Source organism: Ictidomys tridecemlineatus, chromosome 6, assembly GCF_052094955.1.
Source record: "Ictidomys tridecemlineatus isolate mIctTri1 chromosome 6, mIctTri1.hap1, whole genome shotgun sequence".
In the NCBI taxonomy this organism is placed as follows: domain Eukaryota; kingdom Metazoa; phylum Chordata; class Mammalia; order Rodentia; family Sciuridae; genus Ictidomys; species Ictidomys tridecemlineatus.
The window spans coordinates 11,151,128-11,178,910 of NC_135482.1; the positions used below are offsets into that span (position 1 = coordinate 11,151,128).

Genomic DNA, 27,783 nt, shown 5'->3' on the forward strand with positions numbered 1-27,783 from the left:
GAATCACGGGGCCAAGGAGTTGCATTGGATTGTTAACAGTCGGTGCCAGCTTGCCCTCTGAGACGAGGCTGGTCCGAGGCCGCCTGTCTCACCAGACCCCCGCCCATGGATTTGCCAATCTGAAAGATCCACCGATGTCTTTGTTACGGCGATTTGACTGGTTGTGGTTGAGGGTGAGAGTATTTCCCATGTTTGGTGTCCATTTGAACCCGAGTCCTGTGAATCTCTTACTATGTTTCTAAACGTTTTGCAGATAGGGACTTTTTACCTGGAGTTCTGGAGGAATTTGAAAAACAACAAATAATTATGTCTTACATCCACAAAGTGTTTTTTGTTTGTTTTTTGATACTGGGGATTGGACACTGGTGGGTTCTACCACTGAGCTACATACAGCCTCATCTGTTTTCTTTTTTTGAGAAGGGGCCTCACTTAGTTGCTGAGGCTGGCCTTGACGTTGCCATCCTCCTGCCTCAGCCTCCCGAGTCACTGGGTTTACAGGTGTGTGCCACAGCACCCAGCTCCATCAAGTGCTTTACAGGTAAAAAAAAAAAAAAAACCTTGGCAGAGGCTCTTTTATCCCTATTTAATGGGTGGGAGAGTCAGATCCAGAGAGTGAAAGTGACTCTGCGAGGTGAAAATTGCAAAAGATGTTGAAAGGGGCACCCTACCAGGACGTCTGCCTCTTTGGTTGTTTCTGAGCTATTTTTCAACTCAAGTTATTGAAAACTGATAGAATGCAAATGAGTCACGTCCAGTGGAGATGCCATCAGTCACTTCCCATGGCAGGTGACTCCTTTTGTCCGTATTTGCTGTCCCCTCCGTGATCTTGACGTCCCTGGCACATCTGTCCTTGGAACTTCTTCTTTTTTTAATGTTTTTTTAGTTGCCGCTGGACCCCTATCATTATTTATTTATTTATCTCTATGTGGTGCTGAGGGTCGAACCCAGGGCCCCGCCCGTGCTAGGCAGCGCTCTGCCGCCGAGCCCCGCCCCAGCCCCTGGCACTCCTTAGATCAGCTTGGCGGACCCTCCACGGACGGGTGAGTTGAGCATATGTCCACCCTTGTCCGTTTTGTGCTTTCCTTTGCCCACCTCCGGCTGCGCCAGCAAAGCATCCTAACCGGGTGATCCGTAAGGAAAAGAGATGTCGTGGCCCTGATTCTTGAGGCTGGGGCATCCCAGGTGCAGGGCTGGCATCTGGAGGGGCCTTCGGTGTCGGGACCAAGGGGAAGATGCCGAGAGACAGAGGAGGGGGCTGAGCCCGTCCTTCTAGAAGGAACCCCTCCCAGAGTGACGCACGATTCCATCGGGGCGCAGACCTTACAGGTCCCACCTCTTGGTGGCATTACGATGGCCACGATGTTCCCAACACTCACATTCTGGGGCCGTATTGAAGCCCGGGTGATATTTATGAGAATCCACCTTTTAAAGAAGTCGTCCTGGAACTTCTCTGAGCCTCCAGTCCCCGGGGCCAGACGGGGAACCCAGCGGAAGGTGACTCGGTGCCTGTCGGGCTCCTTGGGTGATCCGTTTTAAGCCTGAGCGCTCTTCACTTTTCCCTGGGAAAAGGGAGCTCACCACTTTGCACACCGCCTGGCGAGTCCCGGCTTCTCTGGAACCAGACGGCGAGCTCCTGGGATGGAGCATGGGGTCAGAGCCGCTGCTCACTGATAGGAAGAGGCAGGGGCTGCCGGAGGGGACGACTTCTTAACAGGTGCCGAGCGCTCGCCACGCGCTAAGTAGATGAACTCAATTGTCACCGTGATCCTAAGAGGCAAGAAACTCTACCCAGGGGACTGGTGCACAGAGGGGGCATGTCACTTGCCCAAGGTCACCCAGCTGGCAGCAGTGGCAGGGTTCTCCTTGGTCCCGCAGACAGGAGGGAAAGGGGAGTGAAGCCCTTCGGGAGGAAGAAACGGCACCAGAGAGTCAACACCCCTCTACGTAGTGAAGCTGCCACCTCTGGTCACCTGAACCCTTAGGGTTGGGCGGACCCTGTTTCCAGAGGAGGCCGGGGGAGGGGAAGGGTGTGTGACAGGGAAAGAGGATGAGGACCCAGGGTTGTGGGGGGCTCGTGCTTCCCCCGGCCCACTCAGAGGGAGGCCCAGAGTGAGCAGGAGCAGATGCCTGGCCCGGGGCCTGAGCAAGGCAGAGGCCAGGAGGTGGGCAGGAATGTGGTGACATGCCCCGCGAAGACCCCTGCAGGCCGTGGGGGTCGTGTTGAAACCTGAGCACCTGAGGGATCCGTGACCTGGAAGCTGCTGGAACAAACGTCCTGACACAACTGGGAAAGCGGGTCCGCCGCAGCCACACGGTCGGAGTCCCCTTTTGGCACCTGGTGTCTGAGGCCCAGGGGGGTGCTGCCAACCTGTCCCCTGCTGCCCACTTTTGTGGGTGACCTGGCCCTTCCCCCTCTGGCCCCGGCCTCCCGACTCAGCCAGGGCTGCTGGACAGCAGGCGTCGCTCATGGGGCCCGGCTCTGATGTCGGGCGCTTTCCGGTTGACCAGGACAGTCACACCCTGTGAGCCGCAGTCCTGCCCCGTCCTGTGCCTGAAGGCAGGGCTGGCACAGTGACCACCGTACAGACGAGGAAACCGCGGCCCAGGGGACGGAACCCGAGTCTACAGAGAACCAGGGCGTGCGGGGCCCAGCCGGGGCAGGGCTCAGGGCCTGGGGAGGGGACCAGTCCTGGCTGTCCAGCTCAGGGGAGCAGGCCCGGTCCTCCCTGCCGGGCCAGGCCTCAGGGTCACTGGGGCAGAGGGAGTTCTCTGGGGCTGGTGGGAGTTTCTGCGTCCATCTACCGACGGCCAACAGGAGGCTCAGGCAGGGCTGTGCTCGGCCCCGGGGACTCCGTCCATGGGGACAGAGGTGGATGACATCTCAGATTCTCCAGGACATAGGGGTGGTCAGGCCGACCGCCCTTCCCAACCCCGAAGAATAACCCACGACACCAAATTCTGTATTAAATTAGAAAAAAGTTCTATTTCTGTCCCACTCTGCAGTGTTCACATCAAGGCCGTCAACAAGGAGCTGGGCACGTGTCCACTTCCCTCGCAGGGGAGGGTCCGCACCAGCCTTCCACCCACCGGGGCAGAGCCCCTGTCGTTCATCTCCGGTCCAGTTCCGCGTTCGCGGTACCCAGGAGGCCCCGACAGATGCGTGTTGAGTGAGTGCACGAGGAACCACACTTCTGCGGCCTCCTCCCTGCCTCATCAAAGGAAGGGAGAGAAGTGTGTCCAGAAGTCATCTTGTCCAACTGTTTTATGTCACAGATGAGGTCCAGAGAGGGCAAGTGACCTTCTGGAGGTGGCACAGCAAGTTCAAGGAAGCTCAGGAGCCAGAGGACCCCCTACGCATTCCCGTTCAGCTTGCTTTCTGCACCAGGAGAGCAACTTGGGCTGGAGAGATGAGTGCGGTCCCCTGCTGTCCACCCTGCTGCGGAGGCCCGTGCCCCCTTCCGATGGCAGGTCAAGACAGGGTCTTCCCTGAGACCCAGGGCACCCTCTGCTGCCTGCTGTCACCAGAGAGAGGGGATTTCTGGTTCCTAGGTTGAAGTGGCACAGATGCCGCCCCAGCTGGGGTGCGGAGGTGGAAGGAGGCCGAAGGCGGGGAGGCAGGTCTGGGGGAGCAGAGGGCCCGGGAAGGGTGGCATCTCCCACGGGTGCTGCGGGAGGAGGGCCACGTGGGCGGGGACCCAGGCAGAGGGCAGCTGACGTTGAGCAGGTGGGTAGCAGCCTGTGGGGGGAGCCAGCCCGGGCAGAGCCGAGGGGGTCAGCACGGAGCCCTGTGAGAGGAGAGGTCGGGGACAGAGGTGAGTTAACCCGGGCTGTCCCTGCACCTCCCATTTCCCCCGGGGCCTGGGACTTCCTGGCTCAGCAGTGAGAGTCCTGTGTGCACCTGGTCCCTGTAAGGAGGGCATGACCCTGGGCTAGGGGACAGTCCTAACTCTGCCACTTAGAATCGAGAGTCGGATCCTGGTCTCTGCAGCAGCAAAAGAAATTAGGGCATGAAACAGTTCCACCCCGGAGCCTCGCGGTGGCTGTAGACACCTGTGTCCCTGGGGCAGGGCAGGCTGTCTGCTGTGTTTACGGCTCGACTGCCGAGGTGAGCGCCTGGTGCATGCCCAGAACATATGTAGCTGTGAAATTTCGTGCAAGTCCCACCGCCCACCTCCTGGAGGAAGGAGATCGCCATTCAGGGATGAGGACGGGCAGAGGCCAGCCACTCCCCCAGGCTGGTCTTCCAGAAGCCTCTTTGCCTGTGCTATTTCTCACAGCCCCGGGGGCTTCCTCACATCTGGGGCTGGCTGGGATGTCCCCAGGTGGTGGTCCCTCCACCCCACCCTGATGACCAGGGCACTCACAGCCACGTCCAGGTTCACGGGCAGGGCCACGTCGGCCTCACCCAGCTGCTGCAGGGCGCCCAGGCTGCCGGTCTTCTCCTGCTTCCGCCACTTGGCTCGCTGATTCTGGAACCAGATCTGTGGTTGGGAAGGTGGAGAGGCATGAAGGAGTTCCCCATGGCCCCTCCCACGGTCGCACTTCACAGTTTATAAGCTAGATGCATGCGGGGTGTCTTTGGATCTGGACCTCAGCTTTCTGAGAGGGGACCTGGTTTGTGGTCTTTGGTGCCTACAGGGCTGTGGGGACCATGCAGGAGGGACCCTGGGAATCGAGGGGTCATGGTCTAAAGGGGGCAGCTTCTCAGCTCCTGCCTCAGCCAACTCCTGGAAACCTGAGCTCCATATTTTTGACACAACCAGTTTCCAGGGGGAAAATGTTGATCTTTATGTGAAAGCTTCTAAGTGTTCAAATACTGTGCAGGACGAATGAAACCCATTCGGTGGTCCTGAAGGGTGACCGTGTGAACCTGATGATTGCTCTGAGGCGGGAGTTGAATTCTAGGCTTCAGGGCAGATTCGGGTGGGGAAAGAGGAGCAGGGTAAGGCAGGGTGGGCCTCAGCCAGGGGGAGAGGAGTTGGAATGGAATAGAGTTGGCCTGGGCCGGGTTGGGAGTTGGAATCAGAACCTGTGCCTTGCGTTGGTTTTTGAAAATGAAGAATGACGTGGGAGACTGATTTAGAGAGAGTGCCCACGGGGTACCCTGGAATCCAGCAGAACCTTGTGTGTGGGCCTGGTGTTTGCAGATGAGAAAGGGTGGAAGGTACCCGCTGGTGACAGGGAGTGGCTGTGTTTGTGACTGGGGATGCAGCACCAGACACTGTGGGGGAAGAGATGACAGAGGGCAGGTGAGACTCTCGGTGCTCAACCAGGCTCTCGCCATGGACCCCACAAGGTGTGTGTGTCCCACAACGACTAAAGTCGTCGCTATCTGGCCTTCACAGAAGTTTGTCCACCCCCTGGCCTGGACTGTCAACACCTGGTTTCTGAACGAGGCTGCGGGGGTGACCGACCCCTGGAGCGTAGGCACGTGGGGAGGAAGAGGCCGAGACCAGCAGAGGCCTGGATGCTGCCTCCCTCCATCTGCTCCCCACAAAAGGAGAGAAACCGTCTTATAACGATGGCTTATTTCTCATCAGATGATGATTTCAGTGCTTGGAAAATAGTATTTGGCCAAGGAGATGAAGCCAATGGAAAATTCCAGAAGGGGGCACCCCAGGGGCTCAGGATGCAGCATGTCACTGCGGTCCCTGCTGGGGCTGGGGCTGGAGGTGCCGTACCTGCACCCGAGCTTCTGGCAGGTTGATCCTGGTGGCCAGCTGGCTGCGGACGTGGACGTCGGGGTAGTGGGTGAGCTGGAAGGTCTTCTCCAGCTCCCGCAGCTGCTCCGTGGTGAAGGTGGTGCGGACCCTGCGCCTGCTCTTCCTCTCTTCTGCAGGAGAGAGGGTCAGCTGTGTCAGGAGTCCTGGGACGGCACGGCGGGGAGGCTTGCGCGGCCTCCATCTGCCCTGCCAACCCTGGCTGCGAGTCTGGGCCCCTGCTCTCTCCCCTAGCCCCCCTGGTGTTTTAAAGGGTTGCCTAGGCTGACCCCACCTCATGCACACTGGACGGTGAAGCCAAGTTCACCTTCTAGAACAGTCTCTAGAACAGTGCCTTTGTGCTGCTCAGTCACTGAGGGTTCAGTGACTCCCCTCGTCTGCCACAGGGTGGGCACACTGTGGTCCGCAGGCCGCCTCTGGCCCACTGTCTGTTTTTAAATAAAGTTTTATTAGAGCGCAGCTCCAGCCCCTGATGTGTGCACTGTCTGTTTTTGAACAACAGCGTCACTGTCATCACGACAGGGGCCACATGGCCACAAAGACTAAGACAGTCACCATCTGGCCTGTGACAGAGGAGCGGGCCAACCCTGGTCCACACAGCGAAGGCCCCGCTCGGCAGTGGTGGGCCCCGCCAGTGCCCAACCTGCCTGTCCAGCCTGCCTTCTCTCAGGGCCACCCAGCACGACGTGAGAATGTGGGACCCCTTTTGTTCCCAAAGCAGAGAGAGCTCTGCTCCTTCTCTGACCCGTCGTGGGGTGAGGTCTGCCCCCCTGGTTGAGCACATGTGTTTTCTTGGGGTAAGTGCAGACCCTCAGAGGGGCCCTGGGGCTTGAGGACATGGATGCCCCATGAGGAAAGTTGGCTGGATCCTGCAACTGACCTTGACCTTCCTGGAGACCGTGCCAGCCCCTTCCCAAGACAGAGAGGGCAGCATTATGGGCGGGGCAAGGGACAGTCGGCCGAGAGCCCATCCTCAGGCAGCAGGAGGTGGCCAGAGGATACTGACCCAGAGTCGAGATGCCAAGTTCCAAGCCCCTGGCACACGCTGCCATGACCCACTGGACTCACTGACATAAAACTATTCAGGATTCCAAGAGGGTGGACACAGCAATCCACCCCACTTCTGGGGCCTCCCTCTGGGTACAGGGACCGTGTGGCTGCACTGGTCACATCCCCATGCGGCCAACCCCACACCTCACCTTGTTGGAGCGGGGACACCACCGCGTGCCTGTGACTTTGGGGTTTTCTCTGACAGTCCCATGGGCCTGGGGTCACCTATTCTCACTTGTTTATAATCCAATTCTACAGATTCTTCGATACCTGAGTTGGTCCTTATGGTCACCTCAATTCCCAACCTTGCCGGCCCCGGGGGAGGTGGGGCCGGGGGCATCTACCATTTTAGATGACCTCCTGGCCTCTCCTGATTCCATCCTCATTCCTGTGAGGAAAAGCTGCTCCAGAGGAAGGAGAACCCAGGTCCCCCTGCCCCAGGCCACCCACACTCAGCCCAGAGGACACGCTCCTTGGTGACAGGGGCCCACACCTGCCTGCTGGCATCTCTCTCGGGACAGGGGCTCCCGTGGCAGGGAGGTATCAGACTAGCGGGACACCAGCATCACACGGAGCTTGGGGAATGTTTGCTCTGCACGGATAAATGTGAAGCTCAGGTTCCCAAGACGGTTGACATGTTGGTCTGAAGTTGCCTACAGGTCAGATGTCTCAGCCAGACAGCGGCTGGGGGTCAGAGCTCCAGCTGAGGTCCCTGCCTCCCACCGGTCCACTTTCTTCTTCCCTTAAGTAAGGGGTAGAACTACCTCAAGCCATGAACTGGAGCACAGGCCACAAAATGGGGCTGACTTAATTGAAAAGATCAACTAGCATTTTTTTTCTTTGGTTGCTAGGAAGGACGTGAGTTCTGATCGTGCTCACTCCGATCTGCCACCTGGACCTTGTTTTATTTGCTCCCCATCTGCAGACTGGGGTTGGGGAGAGGAGTTGAAGGATCCAGTGGCAAAGGCCAGTCCACCCGACCTCCCAGGGTCCTCCTTCTCTCCAGGCGGATGACTCTGAAGACCTTCAGGTGGCGAGGAAGAGGCCAGCGGGGGGCCTTCCTCTCCAGAACCAACCAGGCAGTGACCTCGGTGGAAGTGGGGCCCCATGGTGGGTTCTCGGTCTCACTCCCCCCACCTCCCCTGCTTGGCCGTAATTCAGTTTTTATCATATTTAACATATTTTCAATCACTTTTGCTGACTCTTAGAAGATCCTTGAGAGTGAACCACAGTGAGGTTTTAAACATTATTTTCCGTCAGAGAAAGCGATGGGCTTTCAGCCACTTTTGGTAGGAGTCTGATCTCTGCCTCCTTTTCTCTCCCTTTCCCTCCCCAACTCCACCTGCTTTTAAAATTCAATTTAAAAATATTATACATGTATATATTCTATGTTTAGAGATGATGGTGTGCTTAAGGAATAGGGCTGAGGCCAATCAGAAGTGATGTAGAGACAAAGGGCAGCTGTTAACCCCTGCGGGAGCTTAGTAGGTCTTCTGAGTACCAAGAAGAGGCACTGAGGGCCTCTCTGCAGGGGTGCAGCATGAACAGGCTGGGCTCCTCCCATCCATCCATCCATCCATCCACCCATCCACTCATCCACCCACCCATCTACCCACCCACCTATCTATCCATCCATCCATCCATCCATCCATCCACTCATCTACTAATCCACTCATCCATTCACTCATCCACCCAACCACCCATCTCCCCATCTACCCACCCATCCACCCATCCACCCATCCATCCATCCATCCACTCACTCATCCACTCATCCACCCACCCATTTACCCACCCATCCACCCACCCTTCAGCATTTTAGATGCTCATCAACAACAGAGTGCAGTTCTATAGGAAGTTGAAAAACATTCACAGAGGACCAATCCCAGATTGGCTGTGGGGCATGGTGTTGAAATCCCCCTGGAAATATCAGGATGTGTGGGGGGGGATGCTGTGTGTCAAAGTGGGGTGCAGGACAGAATACAGGCAATGAAGCAACATGGAGGACAGAGGGTGTGAAATTGGAGGTAGATTATAACGAAGCAGAGCTAATACCTCCGTCTTCCCAGAAGGAAACTTGGGCAAACTGGAGTTTGTGACTAAGGGGAGATTCCTCAATACAATAATTACTTTGAAGCCTCCATTCGAGTTCCTGGGGGAGCACCTGTTAAGCTGCATGTGGCTTCCCCCACCCCCAGCAGGGCTAGAAGAGCTTCCTGGGGAGGTAGGATGGAGAGGGCAAGGATACAAACCCCACTCTGCCTAATGACCTGGTGGCTGATGGCTTGGAGGAAGGCTCTGCCAGGTCACAGGACAGTTCAATATGGCGTCTGATTGGCTTTGGAAACCCACCTCCTTAGGAGAAGTTTTTGTCTTTGAGAGTTGATGATGGTACGTGTCTGACGTGGTAGTGACGGCCTCACTGAAGGGGAGGTGGAGGCTGAGTCCCAATTTGGACTCAGAGTGCTGAAGCCCTTCCCCGCAGACTGGCCATAGGTTCCTGGGGTGTCAAGAGTGGATACTGATTGCCCTCACCCTGGGGTGTTATTCCAGATTGAACACCCCAAGCCAGAGAAGCACAAAGAGGAGCATGCATGGGGGCAGACTCCAGGGCTGGGATCACACCCAGTGGGTGGAGCACCCCAACCGCTGGTTGGAGAGAAGGCCAATCAAGAAGGCCAAGAGACAGATAGACTTGAACCTGGGTCAGGGAAATGAGGTTAGGATCTGAGGCCAGACCTTGGGAAAGACTGGACTCCTTAGAGTCCGTGGCGGCTGTTAGTGGCTATTTAAATCAGATCTAATCCAGGTTCTCAGTTCCACTCGCCACAGCTTGTCAGCCACACATGACTGGTGGCTACCATATTGGATATGCACCATTTCCGTCATCTCAGAATGTTCTGTTGGACAGCTCCGCCTTACTGGAGTTCCCATTAGATTCTTGAAAAAGTCATATTCTGGGTTGAACTTCAAGTTCGTCCTTCCGTTACAATATCCTCTTATTGCCACGAATCTCCAGGAAAGAGTTTATTCAATGGGCACAGTGCCAACTTTGATGGCCTTGGGGAAACGGATTATAGGGAAGGCCAGGGAGGGGTGACCAGCTCATCTCTGTGTCTGTGCCCAGGGAGGAGGATGTCAGTGGGGGTGGGCATGGTGTCCAGGAGCTCTGGATAATGACTCAGAGCAGAGTCAACCTGAGCATGGTCCACAGGGCAGGTTGGGAGAGGGAAGAGCAGTGTCCAAGGGGACGGCTCAGGAAGGACGAAGATCAGCTGCTTAGATTTCCCACCACACTGCAGGAGGTGACCAGGAAGGCTGACCCTCATGTACAGACCACAGGGGGTCACAAGAGAGAGAAGCAGGTGAGAGAAGGCAGAAAGCACTGTGGGGACAGGAAGCAGAGAAGACGGATCTGCACGGGGACGTTTGGAACCAGAGGGACCTCATTAGACCAGACCCTGGAAACACAAGCTGCCTCCTGGGGACAGGACTCTCGGCCACAGGCAAGGTCCTGAAGGAACACTGGATGAAGAGCGAGAAGGTCCCGCGTCCAGGCTCACCATCTCCCTTCCGGGTTCTTGGCAGAGAAACTGAGAAGCCGCTGGCCCAAGGCCCCCGGGGCAGGGAAAGGGGATGATGGCGGCGGGGACCTGCCACCCCTTTCATGTTTTTTCTCTCCCGTTATTAATCGTGGGGGTTGTGATCACACTTCAGTGGGCCTTCAAAGGGAACAAGTCAGCAGAACTTAATTAAACCTGAGCCATTTAGCACATCGATCATAAGAAATACACAGTGTACACAGGTGGTTAGGCCACCCGATTATGACCCTTCTTTCCCTGGGCCTGGCGCCTACCCTGACGGCTCCTTCGCCGCGGTCTGCTGACGGGCCCTGGCTGCACAGCTGGAGGCCTGGGGGGCCTTCCCACGGAGCCCTGGTCTCTGAAGGCAGTGGGGTCACCAGGGAGGAGATCAGGGTGTGCTCACCGCCGTCCTGCAGTGGGGACACCTCCTGACACATGAAGGCGGGTGCCGGCCAGGAGTCTCCCCAGGGCTGACCTGCGCTGGCCCCTTCCCCAGAGCTGGGGCCACAGACCCCCCCCGACTCCCTTGATCCCACAGAGCAGAAGGCAGGCCCCTTGGGGTGCCACTCCAGGCTCTCCTGTGCTAACTTTCTAGAACCATCTGCCCTCTGCACCCCTCACTTCTGTGATTCGGTCTTTCCCGACCTTTCTAGATCCCCCCACGTTGGCCACAGCCTTTTATTCTCCACTTGCCCTCTCTCCTGACTTCCTGAGCCTGCAAAGCTTTGTCCCCTCTCCCCAAGGCCGGTGTGAATCTCCTAGTGGAAACACGGTAGGTATTTCTTTATTTCAAATTTACGTGCTGACTTTCAGCTTGTGACAAAGCTGCCTCCATATTTAAAACAATCGTCAGGGTCTGTCTTCTATCAAAATGTTAACAGTGATGATTACTCATTATTAGCAGAGTTATGGTCACATTTTCTTTTCGTTTTTCTGCGTGATTTCTATTTTTTTTTTTTGTAATAAGTGGGGACTTCTTGCATAAATAAACAACAACAAAAAAAGAAAAGCATAAGGTGGAAAGAAATGAGAAGGAAGAAATCACGAGGAGAAACAATGGAGAGGGCTGGGGGTGGGGCTCAGGGGTAGAGCGCTCATTAGCACGTGCGAGGCCCTGGGTTCGATCCTCAGCACCACATAAGAAAAAATAAATAAAATAAAGGTATTGTGTCCAACTACAACTGAGAAAAAAAAAAAATATATATATAAGAAACAGTGGAGAAGCGCCCAGTGTTGGATGCGCTGGTCTTGTTCCCAGGGGTGACTGGTTGGTGGCACTCTCCAGGCCGTGTGGGGCTTAGTGGCTTCCTCATGTCCTCAGGACTTGAGCAGATGTGCTCACAGACAGACAGACACACACACCATTTTCACATGTATGCGTCTTTTCCTTTTTCTTCCTTTTTTAAAAAGAGCAGCGTGCCCTTTCCTGAGGTATGGTGTTTCCGGGTGGAGCGCAGGAAGGGTCACAGAACTTGGTTTTCTTCCTTGGGAGAATCCACGTCTGGTTACCCTTCCTACCAGCAGGGAGCTGTCTCTGCTGAAACACCCACAAGAGGCCATCCCTGAGCGAGCAGTGATACCCTAGTCACAGGGCCAGAGATACCAGAGACCCCAGTCACAGGGCCCTGCAAATAGGGGGAAGAGCCGTTTCCGGCCACCAATTATTAACCGTGGCTCTTCCCCAGGAGTGTCCGGGGGAATAGACCTCGTTAGGACACATCCTGGTATAGAAAGAGGCTCGGGGCTTCCACATATGGAAAGTAAAACCAGCCCATGAAGAGGTACAAGGGTTCTGTGGTAAGAAATGCCAGGGGAGAAGGGGACCAGCAAGAAGAAGATTCCAGACCACGTCCAAACTCGCCGCAGCTGTCCCAGCCACACCCTCTGGCTTCAGCTGGCTGGTTGGAGGTGGACACCTCACTCAAGCTCTGCCAGTGGGTCCCTCCTTGGGGCCTTTTGGACTTGGGACTTCAGAGAGCTTGGGGATGACGTTGGAGGCTGACACAACTCTTGGAGCTATTGCGAGCCATTTGGAGGATGCAGGCTGGCAGTGAGAGTCCAGGCCACAGGCAGGGAAGCAGCTGGACAGGCGGACGCTGCTCTGGGTTGGTGTCCCATCACGGCTGAATCCTGCTTTGCCCCCTGCCCTTCCTGTGGCTTAGTTTGGAAAACTGCTTCTTAATTTCTTCAATGCAATACATTCCCCTTTCCATTTTAGCTAACCGAGGACAATTTTTATCAATCAAAATCAGTGTTCTCATTAATACTGACCATTGTACACTTTCCTGTTTAACACCCCCTGCCCCCAAATGGCTCCCCATTCCTTTTGGAATACAAAGCACAAATAAATAGCTCTGAGAGAAAATGGATGCCACCTGGCTGTCTCCCTCTTGAAATGCTCAAGCTGAGACACCATCTGCCATGTTGTGAGGATGCTCAAGCAGCATGCGAGGACCTCTGCCTGGGGAGGAACCACGCCTCCACCAACGACTGGCTCCAAGTATCAGCGACGTGCGTGGGCCATCTTGAAAGCACATCCTCTATTCAAGTCCAGCCTTGAGATGACTGCACCCCAGATGCCATCTCATGAGGGACTCTGAGCCAGAACCACCCAGTAAACTACTATTTTAAGCCAGTAAGTTTTGGGATGATTTGTTAACAATAGACATGCCTGGCACTCAAGAGGTTCAGCAGGTATTTGTTGCATGCTCAGATAACATATGCAATGGGTAAATCAAATTAAAATCTTAGCTAAGCCAGGTGTGGTGGTGCACATGCCAGCAATCCCAGCAGCTCAGGAGGCTGAGACAGGAGGATTGCAAGTTCAAAGCCAGCCTCATCAACTTAGCAAGGCCCTAAGCAACTTAGCAAGACCCTCTCTCTAAATAAAAAAATAAAAAGGGCTGGGGATGTGGCTTAGTGATTAAGCCCCTCTGGTTCAATTCCCTGCTACCACACACACACACACACACACACACACACACACACACACACACAAGTTGTAGCTACACTCTAAGCTTCCTCCTCTGTTCATAGGTCTCTCCCAGCTCTGACATTCTGGGGTCCTGCTCATCAACTCTAAGCTTTCTGTGCTCTGGGTCGACTTCCGACCTCCACGTTTGGTCTCTATGGTCAGAACTTTGGAATTTCTGACTTGTGAGTTCTTGTTCCATCTCATGTGGAGTCACTTCTGTACTGACACGCCCGTGCACTCTGCCTTCCCTTGTTGGGTTATGTCACTACTCTCTGTTGGTCTCCCTGCACACCCCAGGCCAATGGCTTGTGCTCACACCCGTTCCTTCAGGTCTGTTTTGGGGGGACCCACAGTAACAAGATGCAGTTTTGCAAGCAGGGCTCACCAGGCCTGGGACTTTCTTGAACTCCCACAGGGTTCTCAGTTTGAGAACCAGCCTCCAGGTGCCCCTGAGCCCTGATGGAATGTCCCCATGACCAGGTTAGTTTGTTACGGAGACTGGGAGATGGGCTGGGAGGCCATTGAAGGGATCAGACCTCACTGATGAACTTTCAGCTCTGCATTCTGTCTGCTCCCGTGGAGCCTCAGCCTCCTGTCTGAGAGCCAGAGCCGTTAATCCCAAGGTGACTGGGTGCCCCATGGGCTCCAGCCTCAGCCCTGTGCCAGGGCTGCCTCTCCCGGTGCCCAGAGCAGCTGAGCTTGGTTCCAGGCAGGGAAGGGAAGGAGGAGAAGAGACAAAGGAGAGAGAAGAGGAAAGAAGAAAGAGGAGAGGGATGGGGGGTGGGGTGGGGCGGAGAGAAGGAAGAGGCAAAGGAGGGGCCAAGAAGCAAGGGAAGGCAGAGTGGGTGAGGAGCACCAAGGGACATCCGAGACCTGACCCCCGGTGACAGTGAGTGTGACCTTATTTGCAAATAGGATCTTTGCAGACGTAATGAAGGATGTTGAGAAACACTCATCCTGGACTGGTGTCCTTTAGGACAACCTGACAGACCCAGGCAGAGGGTAGCAGTGTGGAGACGGGGACAGATGATCCACAGCCAGAGTGGGCCGAGGTCGGCTGGCACCGCTGGGGGCCAGGGGGAGTGTGGACTGGATCTGCCCTTGGAGCCTCTGGAGGACGCTGACCTTGACCGCACTGCAGTGTGGTCAGGCCCCGATTTCTGGGTTCTGAGACCCTCCCTCACGGCGACGTGTTGCCATGGTCATGGAAAACTGGTGTGGGGAGCAGAGGAGGAAGGGGCAGGAGGAGCCGTGGGCCGTGGGAAGGGAGAAAAGTTCTGGACATGAGAGGTCAGTCCATGTGCCTCGAGGGATGACCATGAGGGCAGAGGTGTGTGACAGGAGGTCAGCCTGGGGGCCAGAAGGTCAGCCTGGGAGGGACCTTGCGTGCCATGCTAATGAGTCAGGGGCTGGGGTCGATGAGCTACCACAGGAGGGTCAAATCTAACCTGTGGCCTTTTTTAAAAATAAAGTTTTATTAGAACACAAACACACCCATTCCTTGACCCATGGTTTTCAGACACTTTGGCTCCGATGGCACAGGTAATTGTGACAGAGATCATCTGGCCACCAGAACTTAAGGTTGCCAGCTGACCCTGCTACAGGACCTTCCTCAGACACCAAGGAGCCCACTGTGCCCCTGGGTGGTCCCCCCTGTGGTCCCCCGACCTCTCCAGGGCCAGCCTGGCCTCACATGGGCTCTCAGCACTTACTCACTCATGAGGTGGCTCATGAGCAGGTGAGGGGACTCCCGTGCACCCCCCCAGGCCTGGCCACCCCCACAGGTGCTCCCTCTGGGCGGGAACCTCCCGGTCTGTCTCCCCTCCCCTCCCCCTGTGTGGGGACTTCCTTGCACGTGGTCATCAGTGGAGAGACTCAGAAATTAGCTCTCTCTCTTCAAGGCCTGGGTCTCTGGTACAAAAAGGAGGTTCCTCCCGATTGAGTCGCAGGATTTGGGGGGTCCTGGGACTCCGGGGGGCTTGCCTCCCAAGAGGAGAGAGTGGGAGGCGGGGCTCAGCACCTCAGATGGGGAGAGCCTCTTGCAGGTCCCCATGGACTTGAGACCTGGGGGGGCCGGACCCACCCATCATGAGGGTCCCCAAGGGAATGAGAAGATGGGGGGAGGAACTGGGTCCCTGGCCTGAGGTACAAGGCCGGCGGGTCCTGGGTCAGCCCTAGAGCCCTGACCTCAGAGCCTGCACGTACGGGCTCTGTGGCTTGGAAGAAGTCACTTACTGCTCTGAGCCCAGACCTCCTCCAAGAGTCACGGTGGACCCCACATCAGTACCACGGAGCACGGTGCTTAGAACACAGGCTCCCGGGTCCTGCCCTGGAGGACAGTCAGATTTTGGAGACTGGGCCCGAGATGCTGCAATTTTGTAAGCGCCTGCGTCATTTGGATGGGAGGGGGTGTCTGTGAGCCATTCCATGCGGCCGGCAAATGCTGAATGAGAGACAAAGAGGAGTTGATTCCGCCGTTGATCTGGGGCGGAAGGACCTTGCTATTTCTAGTCCTGCTGTCCTTATCTGGGGGGCACTGCATGGAAGGAGGAGGAGGACAGTGGATGGGAGGGGCATCGGCCATCAGCCACCCACACTGGCTGGGCCAGGGGCCCTGGGAGGGCTTGCCCTCCTCCTCAGGTAGAAAATGACCACCGGGAATCACCCTAAGGTTTTCAGCAGCTGGTTTGTGGTTGAATCAGCCAGGGTGGGTCAGAGCTGGGAGGGGCCTTGCCCATAGCCCAGCTTGGGGTACACTGAGGCCTAGAGAGGGAGGGGTCTTGCCCGAGGTCTCCCTGTGAGTCGGTGCCGGATCCGGGCCTCGAGGCCAGGTTTCCCAAATCCCTCCCCTCCGCACAGCACGGCACAGCCACCCTAGATCATCTGCCATTTCTGCAAGTTACCTTTGGACTGTCTGACATATTTGCAGCCGTCTATGTTATGATTTTTGAAAAATGTCCTCAATAGACTTTTTTCTTTTTGCTCAAATAAATGCACTTATTAAACAAACAAACAGGGCTGGGGTCATAGCTCAGTGCAGAGTGCTTGCCTGGCATGTGTGAGGCCCTGGGTTAGATTCTCAGCACCGCATACAAATAAAGGTGACTGACAACTAAAACAAACAAACAAACAAACAAACAAACAAGCAAACAAACAAGCAAAGAACCCTCACATCATGACTACAGATAGATAACGGCGCCTTTTGTCACCAACAGCTTCTCTAAGATTAGCGTAAAAGTGACTATAGAACTGTCCACAGAAACCTCTTTGCCTGCGTGCCTATCAATGTCACCTTGAAAACTACCAGTGGGACCATCCCCAAGCTTTCTGGAACATCGAATTTCAGCAGAGTGGGGGAGGTAGCTTCAAATTACAATGGGGCGGGGGCTGGGATATAGCTCAGTTGGTAGAGCGCTGGCCTTGCATGCACAAGGCCCTGAGTTCGATCCCCAGCACCAAAAACAACAAAAAAAAGTGGGGCTCTTATGTGAAGGTGGCCATGAAAGTTCTGTGATGGTCACGGGGCACCCTCCCATGTCATGGCCAGTGCTTCCCAGGGTCCGCTCTGGGTGCAGCAGGAGGACATGGGGTCTGCCCGAGTCCTCAGCAGAGGCCTTGGGAGAATGGCCTCCTTCGCCAGGCGGGGAGGGGCAGCTGTCCTGGTAGGAGAGACGGGGCCTGTCTCCTCTCTCTGCGTCACTGTGACACGCAGGGTGCTCATGGGTTCACACAGAAGCAGCAGGAGAGACCCGGGTTGGAGCCTCAGTGAAACTGCTTCTGTGGAGCCCGGTCGCCTGGAAGATGTTAATGACCCTGAGAAAATTCAGCCAGGGGCCCTTTCCCACCGCCAGCCCCAGCTACAGGGCCACCAGCACCTCTCCTCCAGGTCCCCTGCCTGCAGCTGAGCACCCGTCAGCCTCCTCTGTGGGAGGCTCCACGGGGCAGCACTCTGTTCAAGGCAGGGGTGACGTCAAGGGCCCCCTGAGCTCCCTTTCTAGCATCTTCTTGGATTTAAGCGTGAAAAGGGGGGAGAGCTGGGAGCCTCCTGTGAGCGGCTCAGGGCTGAGGACTGTCAGACTCAAGTGACCCTCAAGATGTCACCGGTGTCAACTCTCTTCTTCCCTCTTGTTAGCCATTTCACCCAGGGTAAAGCCGAGACCAGAGTGGACAGGGACCTTCGCGAGGACACACAGCGGGTCAGGGCAGAACAGAGACCCATACCTGGACTGCCGTCAGCAGGTGTGTGTCCACCTCCCGACCCAGCACCACCTCGCCTCCTGTCAAGCAGGCTCTGAGGAGGGCTCTGAAATCTGTCTGTTCACTGTTAATTGAGGACATTCCCTGGGATGGCCACTGGCAGAGGGATCAGAGAGGGCAGACGCTGGGCAAAACTTCAGCCACTGGAGGACATGCGGGCCCAGCTTAGCTCATGAACCCGGCTGAGCAGGGACCTGGGGACAGCTGAGCCAGGCCCTGATCTCAGGTATCCTGGGGACACTGTCCAGCTCTCCTGAGAGTTCCTCTCCTGTCTAGTTATGATACTGAAACTAAAGGACGGCGCCCGCTACATCACCAGTAAGTGGCAACAGCATTCTCCGCGGTGGCTGTGACAAGCGCAAGCCTCGGTCCCTGCATTTTGCAACACAGAGCCCCGGAGCTCTGCACCCAGCACCCAGTCCCAGGTCGGGTTGGAGGGTGTATATGGCAACCAGCCCAGAACCCGGGCCCCTCTGAGATCAGGGCCCTGCCTTCTGCCTTCTCTGCTGGAGCCTAGCTTGGCCTCGGAGCCCAGGGAACGGAGAGAGATGACCGGAAGCCACTTACCCGGGGGCTGGTGCTGCGGGGACTTCGCCAGCCTGGAACTTTCCGCTGCTGCCTGCCCGGGGCTCCCTCCACCGGCCCCTGGTGACCCGGCTGCACCTCTCCTCTCCGTGGGCCTCTTGAGGATTGCCTCGATGGAGAAGGACAGGCCCAGCTTCTTGGGGGCCTCACAGCACCCCGAGCTCTTCCCCTCCATGCCCCTGCAGGGAGCAGGGCGCCCCGGGGCGCCTCCTCAGGGCAGCTGTGTGTGGCGGGCTCCGTGTGCCCAGGAGGGTGCCCGCAGAGGGTGGCGTGCTTCCTTCTCTGAGCCCCGCGGGACCCAGAGGGCAGGTGGAGCTGCAGAAGGGGGAGCCTCCTGTTGGATGATCCAGGCACGATCCTGAGACGGCGGGGACTTCCATGGACTTCCAAATACACCCGGGACCCAGAGGGCGGCTCCCTGCAGGAAGGCCACTGGCCCGCGTCCTGGGCCCTCACCCTCAGCAACCTGAAGTCACAGGAGGCAGCACTGCCAACCTGGGGTGCTCTGAGAGGCGGCTGCTTTCACAATCACCAGCCCGGGCCAGGGTCCCCGAGGTCACAGCCCAGGGGAGGACGAAGAGACAAGGGTGAGCAGGGGTGGCAGGACGCCCCAGGTCGGCCTCCAGACGGGGAAGGAGTGTGTCCACCTCTGCCCTCTCTCTGGCCTGTGGCCCTTCCTGCGGGCTCTGGCCAGCCCCTGGGAGGTTGGGGTGCCACCCGTGGGCCCCAGCTGACCACTTGGCCTTGGGCTGCGCTGGAGCTTGGGGGATCTTTCCAGAAACCTGGGCTTCCTTCAATCCTGCTGCTTCCAGACTCCAGAAGGAGCCTCTGGGGCCCTGGGCCCCTGCCGTCCTGCAGGTGGAGGCTGAGGAAAGGCGGTCGCGGGGCGTGGGGTCTGGCCCTTCTCCGGCGTCTCTGCTTCCTCTCCTGAGCCTCCCTTCACAGCTGGCCTCTGTCCACCTGGCCCTGGGTGTCCCTCCTCCTTTGGGGGTCCTTCTGCTTCTTTCCTGCTTGCTCTCCCGTCTCCAGGACAGTCCTGCGGGGACCTTTCCTCCGAGCTGACAGTGGCGGATCCGTCCTGGCCAGGAATTCTGCTCCACACCACTGTGTAACCAGGGAGGGGTCGGTAAGAGGGCTGATAAGGGACAAACTCTCCACCCCCAGGGCGGGGATGCAGGTGTCAGGGCGTGGTGGCAGGAGGCCTGGGGATCTGAGCCAGGGGCGGGGCTGGGAGCTGGTTCCAGCAGGAGGCGGGCAGAAGGGCCCGGCCTGTAGCAAGTGCTTATCCAGCCAGGGGACGGGGGTTTATGGGCACCTGCAGGGAGGAGGCTGGGCCGGGTGCAGGGCGACGCCAGCCATGGCCGTCCCTCTTCAATGTGCTCTTGTCAGCTGGTCAGTGTCAGAGCAGGAAAGCCCCTCTGAGGCCCTTATGGTGTTTGTGGGGACACTGAGGCCCAGCCCAAGGTGTGGAATGGGTGTCATAGATCCAAGAACTCCCCTGGGAAGTTCCAGAGTTCTATGCTGGCCACTGGAACCAATTTGCAAGACAGTGACAGATACCCCCGCAAACTGAAAGTGAGTGTCTTCACAATGGGTGCAGGCAGGAAGCTGGGGTGGGCAAGACTGGTCCCCATTCCCCGAGGAGGAGGAGTCAAGAGAAAGAGGGACTCCCCTGAGAGGAGGGACAGGTAAAGATGTCCTGGTTTAAGTGCTGTGCCCTTTGGAAGTCAGGCTCTGTGATTTAGCTAGGGGAGACTAGGCTCTGCTGCAGTAACAAGTGAGCCCTAAAATCTCAGGAGTGGCATCACTCACCTACACCAGTGTGACGTGGTTGGCATCCATTCAGGGACTTTGCAAACTGTGATGCCATCATCTTCCAACTGTGGGCTTCAAGAGAAATGGGGAGAGCAAAGGAGGGGCCTTTAACCAGTCAGAAGTGGAAGTGGTTAATAGGACTTCTGCTGGGGTTCGGTGGCCAGGAGGAGCCATCTGATGCTGTCTAGAGGCACGGGGACTGCAGGGGTGTTTTCCTCTGTGCCAAGAGGGGAATGGACCACTATGTAACCAGGGGCTGAGTCCCTCAGAAGCCGGGCCCCACGAGGCTCGGCCAACCAGGCACTGCCCAGGGACGGCAAGGTTCCTTCCACCAGAGCAGGAGCAGCCCTGGTGGATCTCTGCAGTGAGTGGTCAAGAGTGAGGACGGGGACTTTGGGGGAGGAGAGAATCAGAGATGGCAAAGGAGGGAGGTGGGAAGAGAGGCTCTCAGGCCTTCTAAGTGCTGGGCCTCCTGCCAGGGACTGTGACGCTCACTGTCCCCTCTAATCCACTGGGCAGCCCCATCAATTAAGGGTCATCTGCACCTTTTTACAGCTGAGAAGACCTGCCCAGAGAGGTGAGTGACAGGCGTGAGCCCACGGGCTAACCAGTGTAAAGCCCACCCTTCCACTTTGCCCCTCATCCCTGGAGACCATTGGTCCAGCCCTCTCCCTGGACAGAACTGAGTGGTGCAGAGGGAAGTTGCTGAATCCGTGGTTTAGCACCCCATCTGATTTCCTTTGGTTGTGCCTCTCTCTGGGGTGAGCCTGAGCGCTGACCACTCCTGGGTGGTGTGGACCTGGACGCCAGCCCTCCCTCCAGATCGTCCCTCCCCGGCTCCCCACAGCCCTGGCCCTCCTGGCCTCAGGTCTCCTGGTTCCACACATTTAACCCACGGAAGTCCCTGAGCATCTCCTGAGTGGCCAGCCCTTGGGAGAGGTAGGGGAAGGGGACACGGACCCTGCCCTGAGGAACCCACATTGCAGAGCAAGGGGACTGCGAAGTCAGGCCCTGAAGTGCCAGGGACCCCGCCAGCAAGAGGTCAGGGGTCCGGATGGACCTCGCGGGGCTCACGGTGTGAAACAAGTGTGAAAGTCATCAGAATCAAAGCGGTCACCTGTGTCAATTCCAACAACACCAAAAAGTCAATAACGCCAGGAGGCTGTGGCTGCCTGACAGCAGCTTACCACAAAGACGCTTCCAGAGCCACAGCCCGGCACAGAGGCCACGCAACCTTAGACGATTGTCCACAGGGACATCCGCTCAGCGGCCGTCTGTTGGACCTCGGACGGACTCCATCCTGGTTATTAATCACTGTGGTCAAGGACGACTTGCTGCTACCTCTTTGGATATGCCCACGGTTTGTATGGAGTGTGCGTTCCCGTGGTAACGTCTGCTATTTCCAAATAAATGTCGTCATTCTTTGGAGAGTCTCTCTCCGATTGTTTTTTGTTGTTTTTTTGTTTTGTTTTGTTTTTGTTTGGTTTTAGATTGACGGGGGAGTCAAAGGCCGTGTGGCTGTTTGGCTCTGTGAGAGCTCTGAAGAGGAGGGACGAGGAGGGAAGTCACACTTGAGTCCCTCTTTTGAATGTCTCATTTAATTTACTCTAAAATGCATGAGCAAACAAACCCTGCAAAGGTGGACAGTGGCCCTGTTTCATAGGCAGCAGCTGAACTTCTGAGTTGGAAGGGCTTGCCCAGGGCCTCCCAGCTGGGCTTGGGCAGAGCTGGGCCTCCGCGCTCAGTTCCAGCACCTACCCCAGCCCTTTCCACAATGCCCTTCACACCCTCAGAGCAGGATTTGAATCGGGCTTTGAAGAAGGAGTAGGTCACGTGGTGAGAACAGCAGGAACAAAGACTTGGAGCGGGGACCTGTGAGCCACGCATGGTATTGATTTCATTGATGGGAGAGGGACCTGAACAGGTGCTTAGGAAGAACATGCCTGAATGGTAGGTCAGAGCTATTTGTTCATTGGTGCAATGATGTGCCAGACAGCGAAGTTAGTGCTCAGGAGATGGTTGCAGTCAAAGCAGACAAGGTCTCTATTCTCATGGAGCATGCTTTGAGAAGAGATGGACTATGAGCAGGTGTGTCGGTCAGCTTTGTGTTGCTGTGACAAAATGCCTGAGAAAGAACAACCTAAAGAAGAAAAGATTTAGTTTTGGCTCCTGGTTTCAGTCCATGGTCAGCTAGTTTCATTGCTTTTAGAGAGAAACACTCTGGCGGAAGTTGCGGTGGAGGAGAAAGAAAGAGAGAGAGGGAGGGGCTGGGGGCAACATACGCCCTTTGAGGGCCTGACTCAGTGACTGCTTCCTCTCCCTAGTCCCCAGCTCCCAGTTCCCATCGGCTCTCAGTGATGCCATCAGCTATGGAGGAGGCTAACCTCTCCGTGATCCCATCACTTCCCAACCTCTGGACACTGCAGGAACCCAGCCTTCAACGTATCAGCCTTTGGGGGCATTTCAGATCCAGAACCTGACAGCATGCAATAGATGGATGCCTAGTGTCAGTTCCACGCAGGTGAACCCGGGGCACGGTGAGCCTTTAAAGAGTTCATTTGAGCAAAAGCAATCACAGAGCCGGGCAGCTCCAAACCCGAGGTGGTGTGTGGTGTGAGGTGGTGGCCGAGTAAGGAACAGGCTTTGACGGAGACAGCATTTGGTGACAGCTGTAAAGTTGTCCAATGCTGTTGGGAAGTTCCTTGTCACACAGTTGCAGGTGTGTTGGTGGCTCCTTGTGGTGGGGCCCACACTCCGTTTCTCTTTCATCTGGGCCGTTTCAGGAAGGAGCTCTGTTTGCCCACCAAGCAGGGGTAAGGGACTCGCTCAGCGTGACCCTCTTGGTCTGCTGGGGGCGTCCTCAGGCCTGGTCTCTGACTTACCTCACGGCAACAGTGAAAATTCTATTAAAGCAAAACCCAGCCTGGGGAGCGGTGAATGGCCAGGGGGGCACATTGGACTCTTGTCCCCAGGGCAGCCCAACGTCGTGGGTAGCCTGGCACGCGGACTCCACCATCAGCCGAACGCAGGGGAAGGGCGTCCCGGGGCCTGGCAGATGGAGACTAGTTACAGGTGGTGTGTGGGTGTCAGGGACGGAGGGCCCATCAGTGTGACCTCTGCAGTGACAGGCCTGACCTGGAGACGGCTGCCCAGGAGGAGAGTTAATTCACGCAGTGACCGGGATGGGGCCTGGCTCACCCAGGCACAGAACAACGCCAAGGCCCGGGCCTGTCGTCCTTCTTCTCCGCGTCTCCAGTGCTCTGGTTCCCTGTGTCTTTTTACGATTATCATTTTGAATTTATTTTTTAGATTAAACAATAAAAATGGCTCCGTCTGTGGCGTGCCACGTGTTTCAGGCTGCACACCTGCGGGAGGCCCGCGGGACTCATTGGCGTGTGCTGTGCCGCCGTCCTTGACACCTTTTTGTGGTGGGAACATTGAAAGTCTACTCTTGGTGGTTAACTAGAGTGGGGCACGTGGGACTCTAGAACTTTCCAACTCTTTCCTTCCGTCCACTGGAAGTTTGCCTCCTTCGACCACCAGCTTTCTGCTCCAGCCGTGGCCACTGCTGGGCCCTGGTGCCCTCTGCTTCCCTCTGCCGGCTGTTTCCCCTTTCACCTGGGGGGACACCGTGTGGTGCTCACCTTCCCGGCCCAGACGTAGTGTCCCCCAGCCCATCCACGCTGTCACGACTGTCTCTGTTTAAGGCCCAAGAGCTTTCCGTGGTGAACACACCCCATTTCCGTGTCCGGCATCCGTTGATGGACACTCAGGCTGACTCCTCTTGGCAGTGGAGACTCAGGCTGCACCCAGAGCCTTGCTTTCGTCTTCAGGCTGGTCCCTTGTGGCTGGTCCCTTGTGGCTGGTGGGTTGGTCCCTCATGGCTGGTGGCTGGTAGCTGATCCTTTGTGGCTGGTGGCTGGTCTCTTGTGGCTGGTGGCTGGTCCCTTGTGGTTGGTGGCTGGTCCCTTGTGGCTGGTGGCTGGTCCCTCGTGGCTCATGGCTGGTGGCTGCAGCTCCACACTGACCCCCACGGAGACTCTTGTTTGGGCCCTTTCTACCCTAGAGGTCAGCCTTTCCCACAGCAGTGGTCTCCTCGCAGACTCCCCTGGTTTCCCCCGTCCAGGATTGTGTCACGTGCCCCTCCCCTGCCACCAAACTCATCTCTGGCAGAAAGAATGAAGTTTCAAGGCTGAGTTGAATTTTTGGTGTTCCCTCCCGGGGCCTGCGCAGTGGGCCCTGTCCCTGTCACTCTGCCGCTCAGCTCCTGGGGGCCAGGGAACAGGCAGGTCATGAATATTTGCAGGGGTTGGGGGTCGGCCAACAGTGTCTGCTTCAAGATGTGTGGCACATAAAGTGGCCTTTGGTCTGACAAGATGGTGTCACATGTGCATGTAACCAGGAGTGTGGGGCAGGAGCCTTCCTGGGAAACGGGGACGCTGACTTTCCGTCCTCCTGAGGTGTGTAGAGAGAAGGAAGAAAGGAGAGAAGGAAGGGACTAGTCACTCTGTGTCGTCCCCCTTCCTGTCACCTGGGCTGTCCTGCGACCCTCCTCATGCTTGTCTACGGCTGGACCATCTCCAGAGGGCTGCGCAGCTGACCACGCCGGTGCTCACGGTCTCCGTGGGAAGTGGACACTGCTATCCCTGTTGAGGGACAGGAGCCACATGAGGCCAGAGGATCACTCCAGGTCTCTGCGAGTCGCTGGCCAAAGCCAGGGTCACGGCTTTCACTCGGTCCTCTCCACCGCCTGACCTCGACCCTTCCCACCGCCCACACCTCCTCTGTGTGTGGGGTTTCCTTCTGAGCTCCCGGGGCAGTGCCCGGTGGGAACCGTGGTGACTGGGGTCTGAGAGCTGTGGACAGAGGCGTCTCCCACCCCCTCCACCTCCCTCCAGGACAGATGCTTCAGCCCTGACCCTCTGTGTGCTTCTGGGGGCTGTGGTGCCCAGAAGCACACAGATGGCCGTCCAGATGCTAAGCAGGGACCTTACAGGAGGGGCAGTCTGCCCTGGCCGAACCAGAGACGTTGGCCCCATTAATGAGATGTTAAAAACCCTTCTGGCCCTGAGTTGACTGACTGTCCCCCAAGAGCGACCCAGGTGCACCTTGGGCCTCACATGGCGGAGCCGACAGGAACTGGAACCTGGATCCATGAGTCTGCAGCTGGGCTTCGTGGGCCTCGCTGGACCCAGCAAACCCGTGGGACGCATTTCTCCTGGGGACTCAGGCTGGAGAGGCTGCAGAGAGCCGGGCCCTCTCCATCACAGGGACTGACGGGGCCGGCTACAGGGGGCCGGGAGGTTGGAAAAGGGTGTGGGGGTCTGCTCTCAGCTCACGCAGCCCGTCATCCAGAACCCAGGGTTTCTGGTTCAGCACTTGCCAGGTCCTGGCACCAGCCTGGTCCCTGACTCCCTCCCCAGTCCAGCATCCACTGGTCCCTGGGCCCCCAGGTCCTGCCAGGTCTGGCACCAGTCCAGTACCCACCAGGGCCCTTTGCCCCCAGCCCCCGTCTCCCAACTGCCCAGTCCCTGACCTGGCCTGCCACTCACTGACTAGGCCTGCAGGGAGCCTCTCACCCGGAGCCCTGCGAGCCAGGCCACAGCTTCACTGTGGCCCATGGACCCAGTGCCTGGTCCTGACTCACCTGTCCCCAGACGTGGCCAGTGGCTTTGCCGCCCGCCCACACTAATCTCCCAAGAAGGGAAATTGGGAAGTCTGAACCCCAACCTTCAACACGCTGAGCAACACAATAGGAGGAAGGGACGCTGAACCCACCACCCAATCCCACGCTGGTCACCTCAGGAAGAAACGGAAAGAATCCAGGGCACACAGCCATCCCGGCGCTCACTGACCACTTCGTCCACCTCAGTGGAGACGACTCCTTGATTTCTTAATGTTTCACCAAGATTCTTTTTCTTGTTGTTATTGCTTGTTTGTTGTGGCAGTAGCTCTGTTTTGCTTCGTTTTGGGTTTTCTTTCTCTCTCTCTCTCTCTCTTTCTTTCTTTCTTTCTTTCTTTTTTTGTAGATGGACACAACACAATGCCTTTATTTTTATGTGGTGCTGAGGATCGAACCTGGGTCCCTCCCGTGCTAGGCGAGTTCTCTACCGCTGAGCCACGATCCCAGCCCCTCTGCTTTGGCTTTTCTATATTGGGTTTTTGTTTGGTTTGATGTGTACTGACTGAGTCAAGGACTCCTACACAGTCTTTGTTTTTGAAGGTGTTATTCTCCCACGCTCTGTATTCTGAGGGTCAGGGTTTCTGATGAGCTTATTTTGAATTTGTTTTGTATTCTCTCTTCTCTCTTCTCTCTCTCTCTCTCTCTCTCTCTCTCTCTCTCTCTCTCTCTCCTCCTTCTCCGTTTTCCTGACACCCAATTCCATTCTCTCTCTCCTTTATATTCTTCTATTTTTCATCCCCTTTCAAACTAACAACGTACCCTAAGTCACCACCGCACTGAGCTTCTGACCCTTTGACACTGCAGTCACTTTCCCACCCTGCTGCCTCTTCTTTCTCGTGCTCAACTCTTTCCTTAACACTTCTTAATACTAATTGAGGTATACGACCTCTACCCTACACCAAGGTCATAGCAATAATTAGAACGGTGGAAGGCATAGACAACAACACCAGCTGTTTGATTTTAAGCCAGATGTAATGCATGATTATTTGCTGTTTTTTTTTTTTTCCTGGTGGAAATTGCTGATCCTACTCTCCCTACATATTGTACCAATTAACACTAAATACCAGAATGGGAAGCAGGAACCTAGTCTACTGCTATATATTGTTTGCACACATTGTGGCTGTCTTTAGGTCCCCTTCCCCGAATCTGTGAGGTACTAGTAACATAGAGGGACACTACACACTCACCAGGTAGAAACTCTACAGCATCAGGCCCATCTAGACAGACGGGCAGACACACAGACATTATGAGAAAACAAGGACAAACAATCCCAAAGAACCCAGACCACCCCAACCGTAGGCCCCATTGACACCGCAGTAGAGGAAATGTCAGAGATGAAATTCAGAAAATTCCTGGTTAAACTGATCTATGAGGTAAGAAATGAAGTCATAGAGGAAAATACAAGAAGTGAAAGATCATTTCAATGAGGAGATAGAGATCCTGAAGGAGATTCAGACAGAAATCCTCAAAATGAAGGAATCAGTAAACCAGATTAAAAATTCAATTGAAACCACCACCAATAGACTAGACCGCTTAGAAGACAGAGTTTCAGGCAATGAATACAAAATATAGAATTGAGAAAATAAAGTTGACCATGAGGAAAAGATGTTAAGAGACCATGAACAGAACTTCCAAGAAATATGGGATAACATGGAAAGACCAAACTTAAGATTTGTTGGGAAAGATGAAGGCTCCAAGATACAAACCAAAGGAACACATGATCTTTTCAATAAAATGATATCTGAAAATTTCCCAAACCTCAAGAACAAAATGGAAAATCAAATACAAGAGGCTTACCAGGACCCCAAATGTACAAAATTACAACAGACCCCCCACCAAGGCACGTTATTAGGAAAATGCCTAACATACAGAATAAGGATAGAATTTTACAGGCTGCCAGAGGGGAAAAAAAAAGAGGTAATATTTAGAGGAAAACCAATCTGGATCTCAGCTGATTTCTCAACCCAGATCCTCAAAGCTAAGAGGTCTTGGAATAATATACAACCGAGCTCTGAAAGACAATGGATGCCAGTCAAGAATATTAAACCCAGCAAAAGTAAGGGTCAGAATTGAGATGAAATAAAAACCTTCCATGATAAACTGCTGCGCCCCTCCCCT

General features: G+C 56.0%; 1 protein-coding gene across 1 annotated transcript in view; it reads right to left on the reverse strand.

Moving 5' to 3' along the window:
• Positions 1-2,956: 2,956 nt before the first annotated feature.
• Positions 2,957-27,783, reverse strand: part of Isx (intestine specific homeobox) — a 33,226-nt gene continuing 8,399 nt past the window's right edge. The window contains exons 2-5 of the mRNA XM_078052452.1: positions 18,150-18,374; positions 5,682-5,833; positions 4,365-4,481; positions 2,957-3,785 (exon numbers count right to left, since the gene is read on the reverse strand). Coding sequence (XP_077908578.1) covers positions 3,546-3,785; positions 4,365-4,481; positions 5,682-5,833; positions 18,150-18,374 — 734 coding nt within the window. The 3' untranslated portion in view covers positions 2,957-3,545. The remainder of the gene's footprint in view (positions 3,786-4,364; positions 4,482-5,681; positions 5,834-18,149; positions 18,375-27,783) is intronic.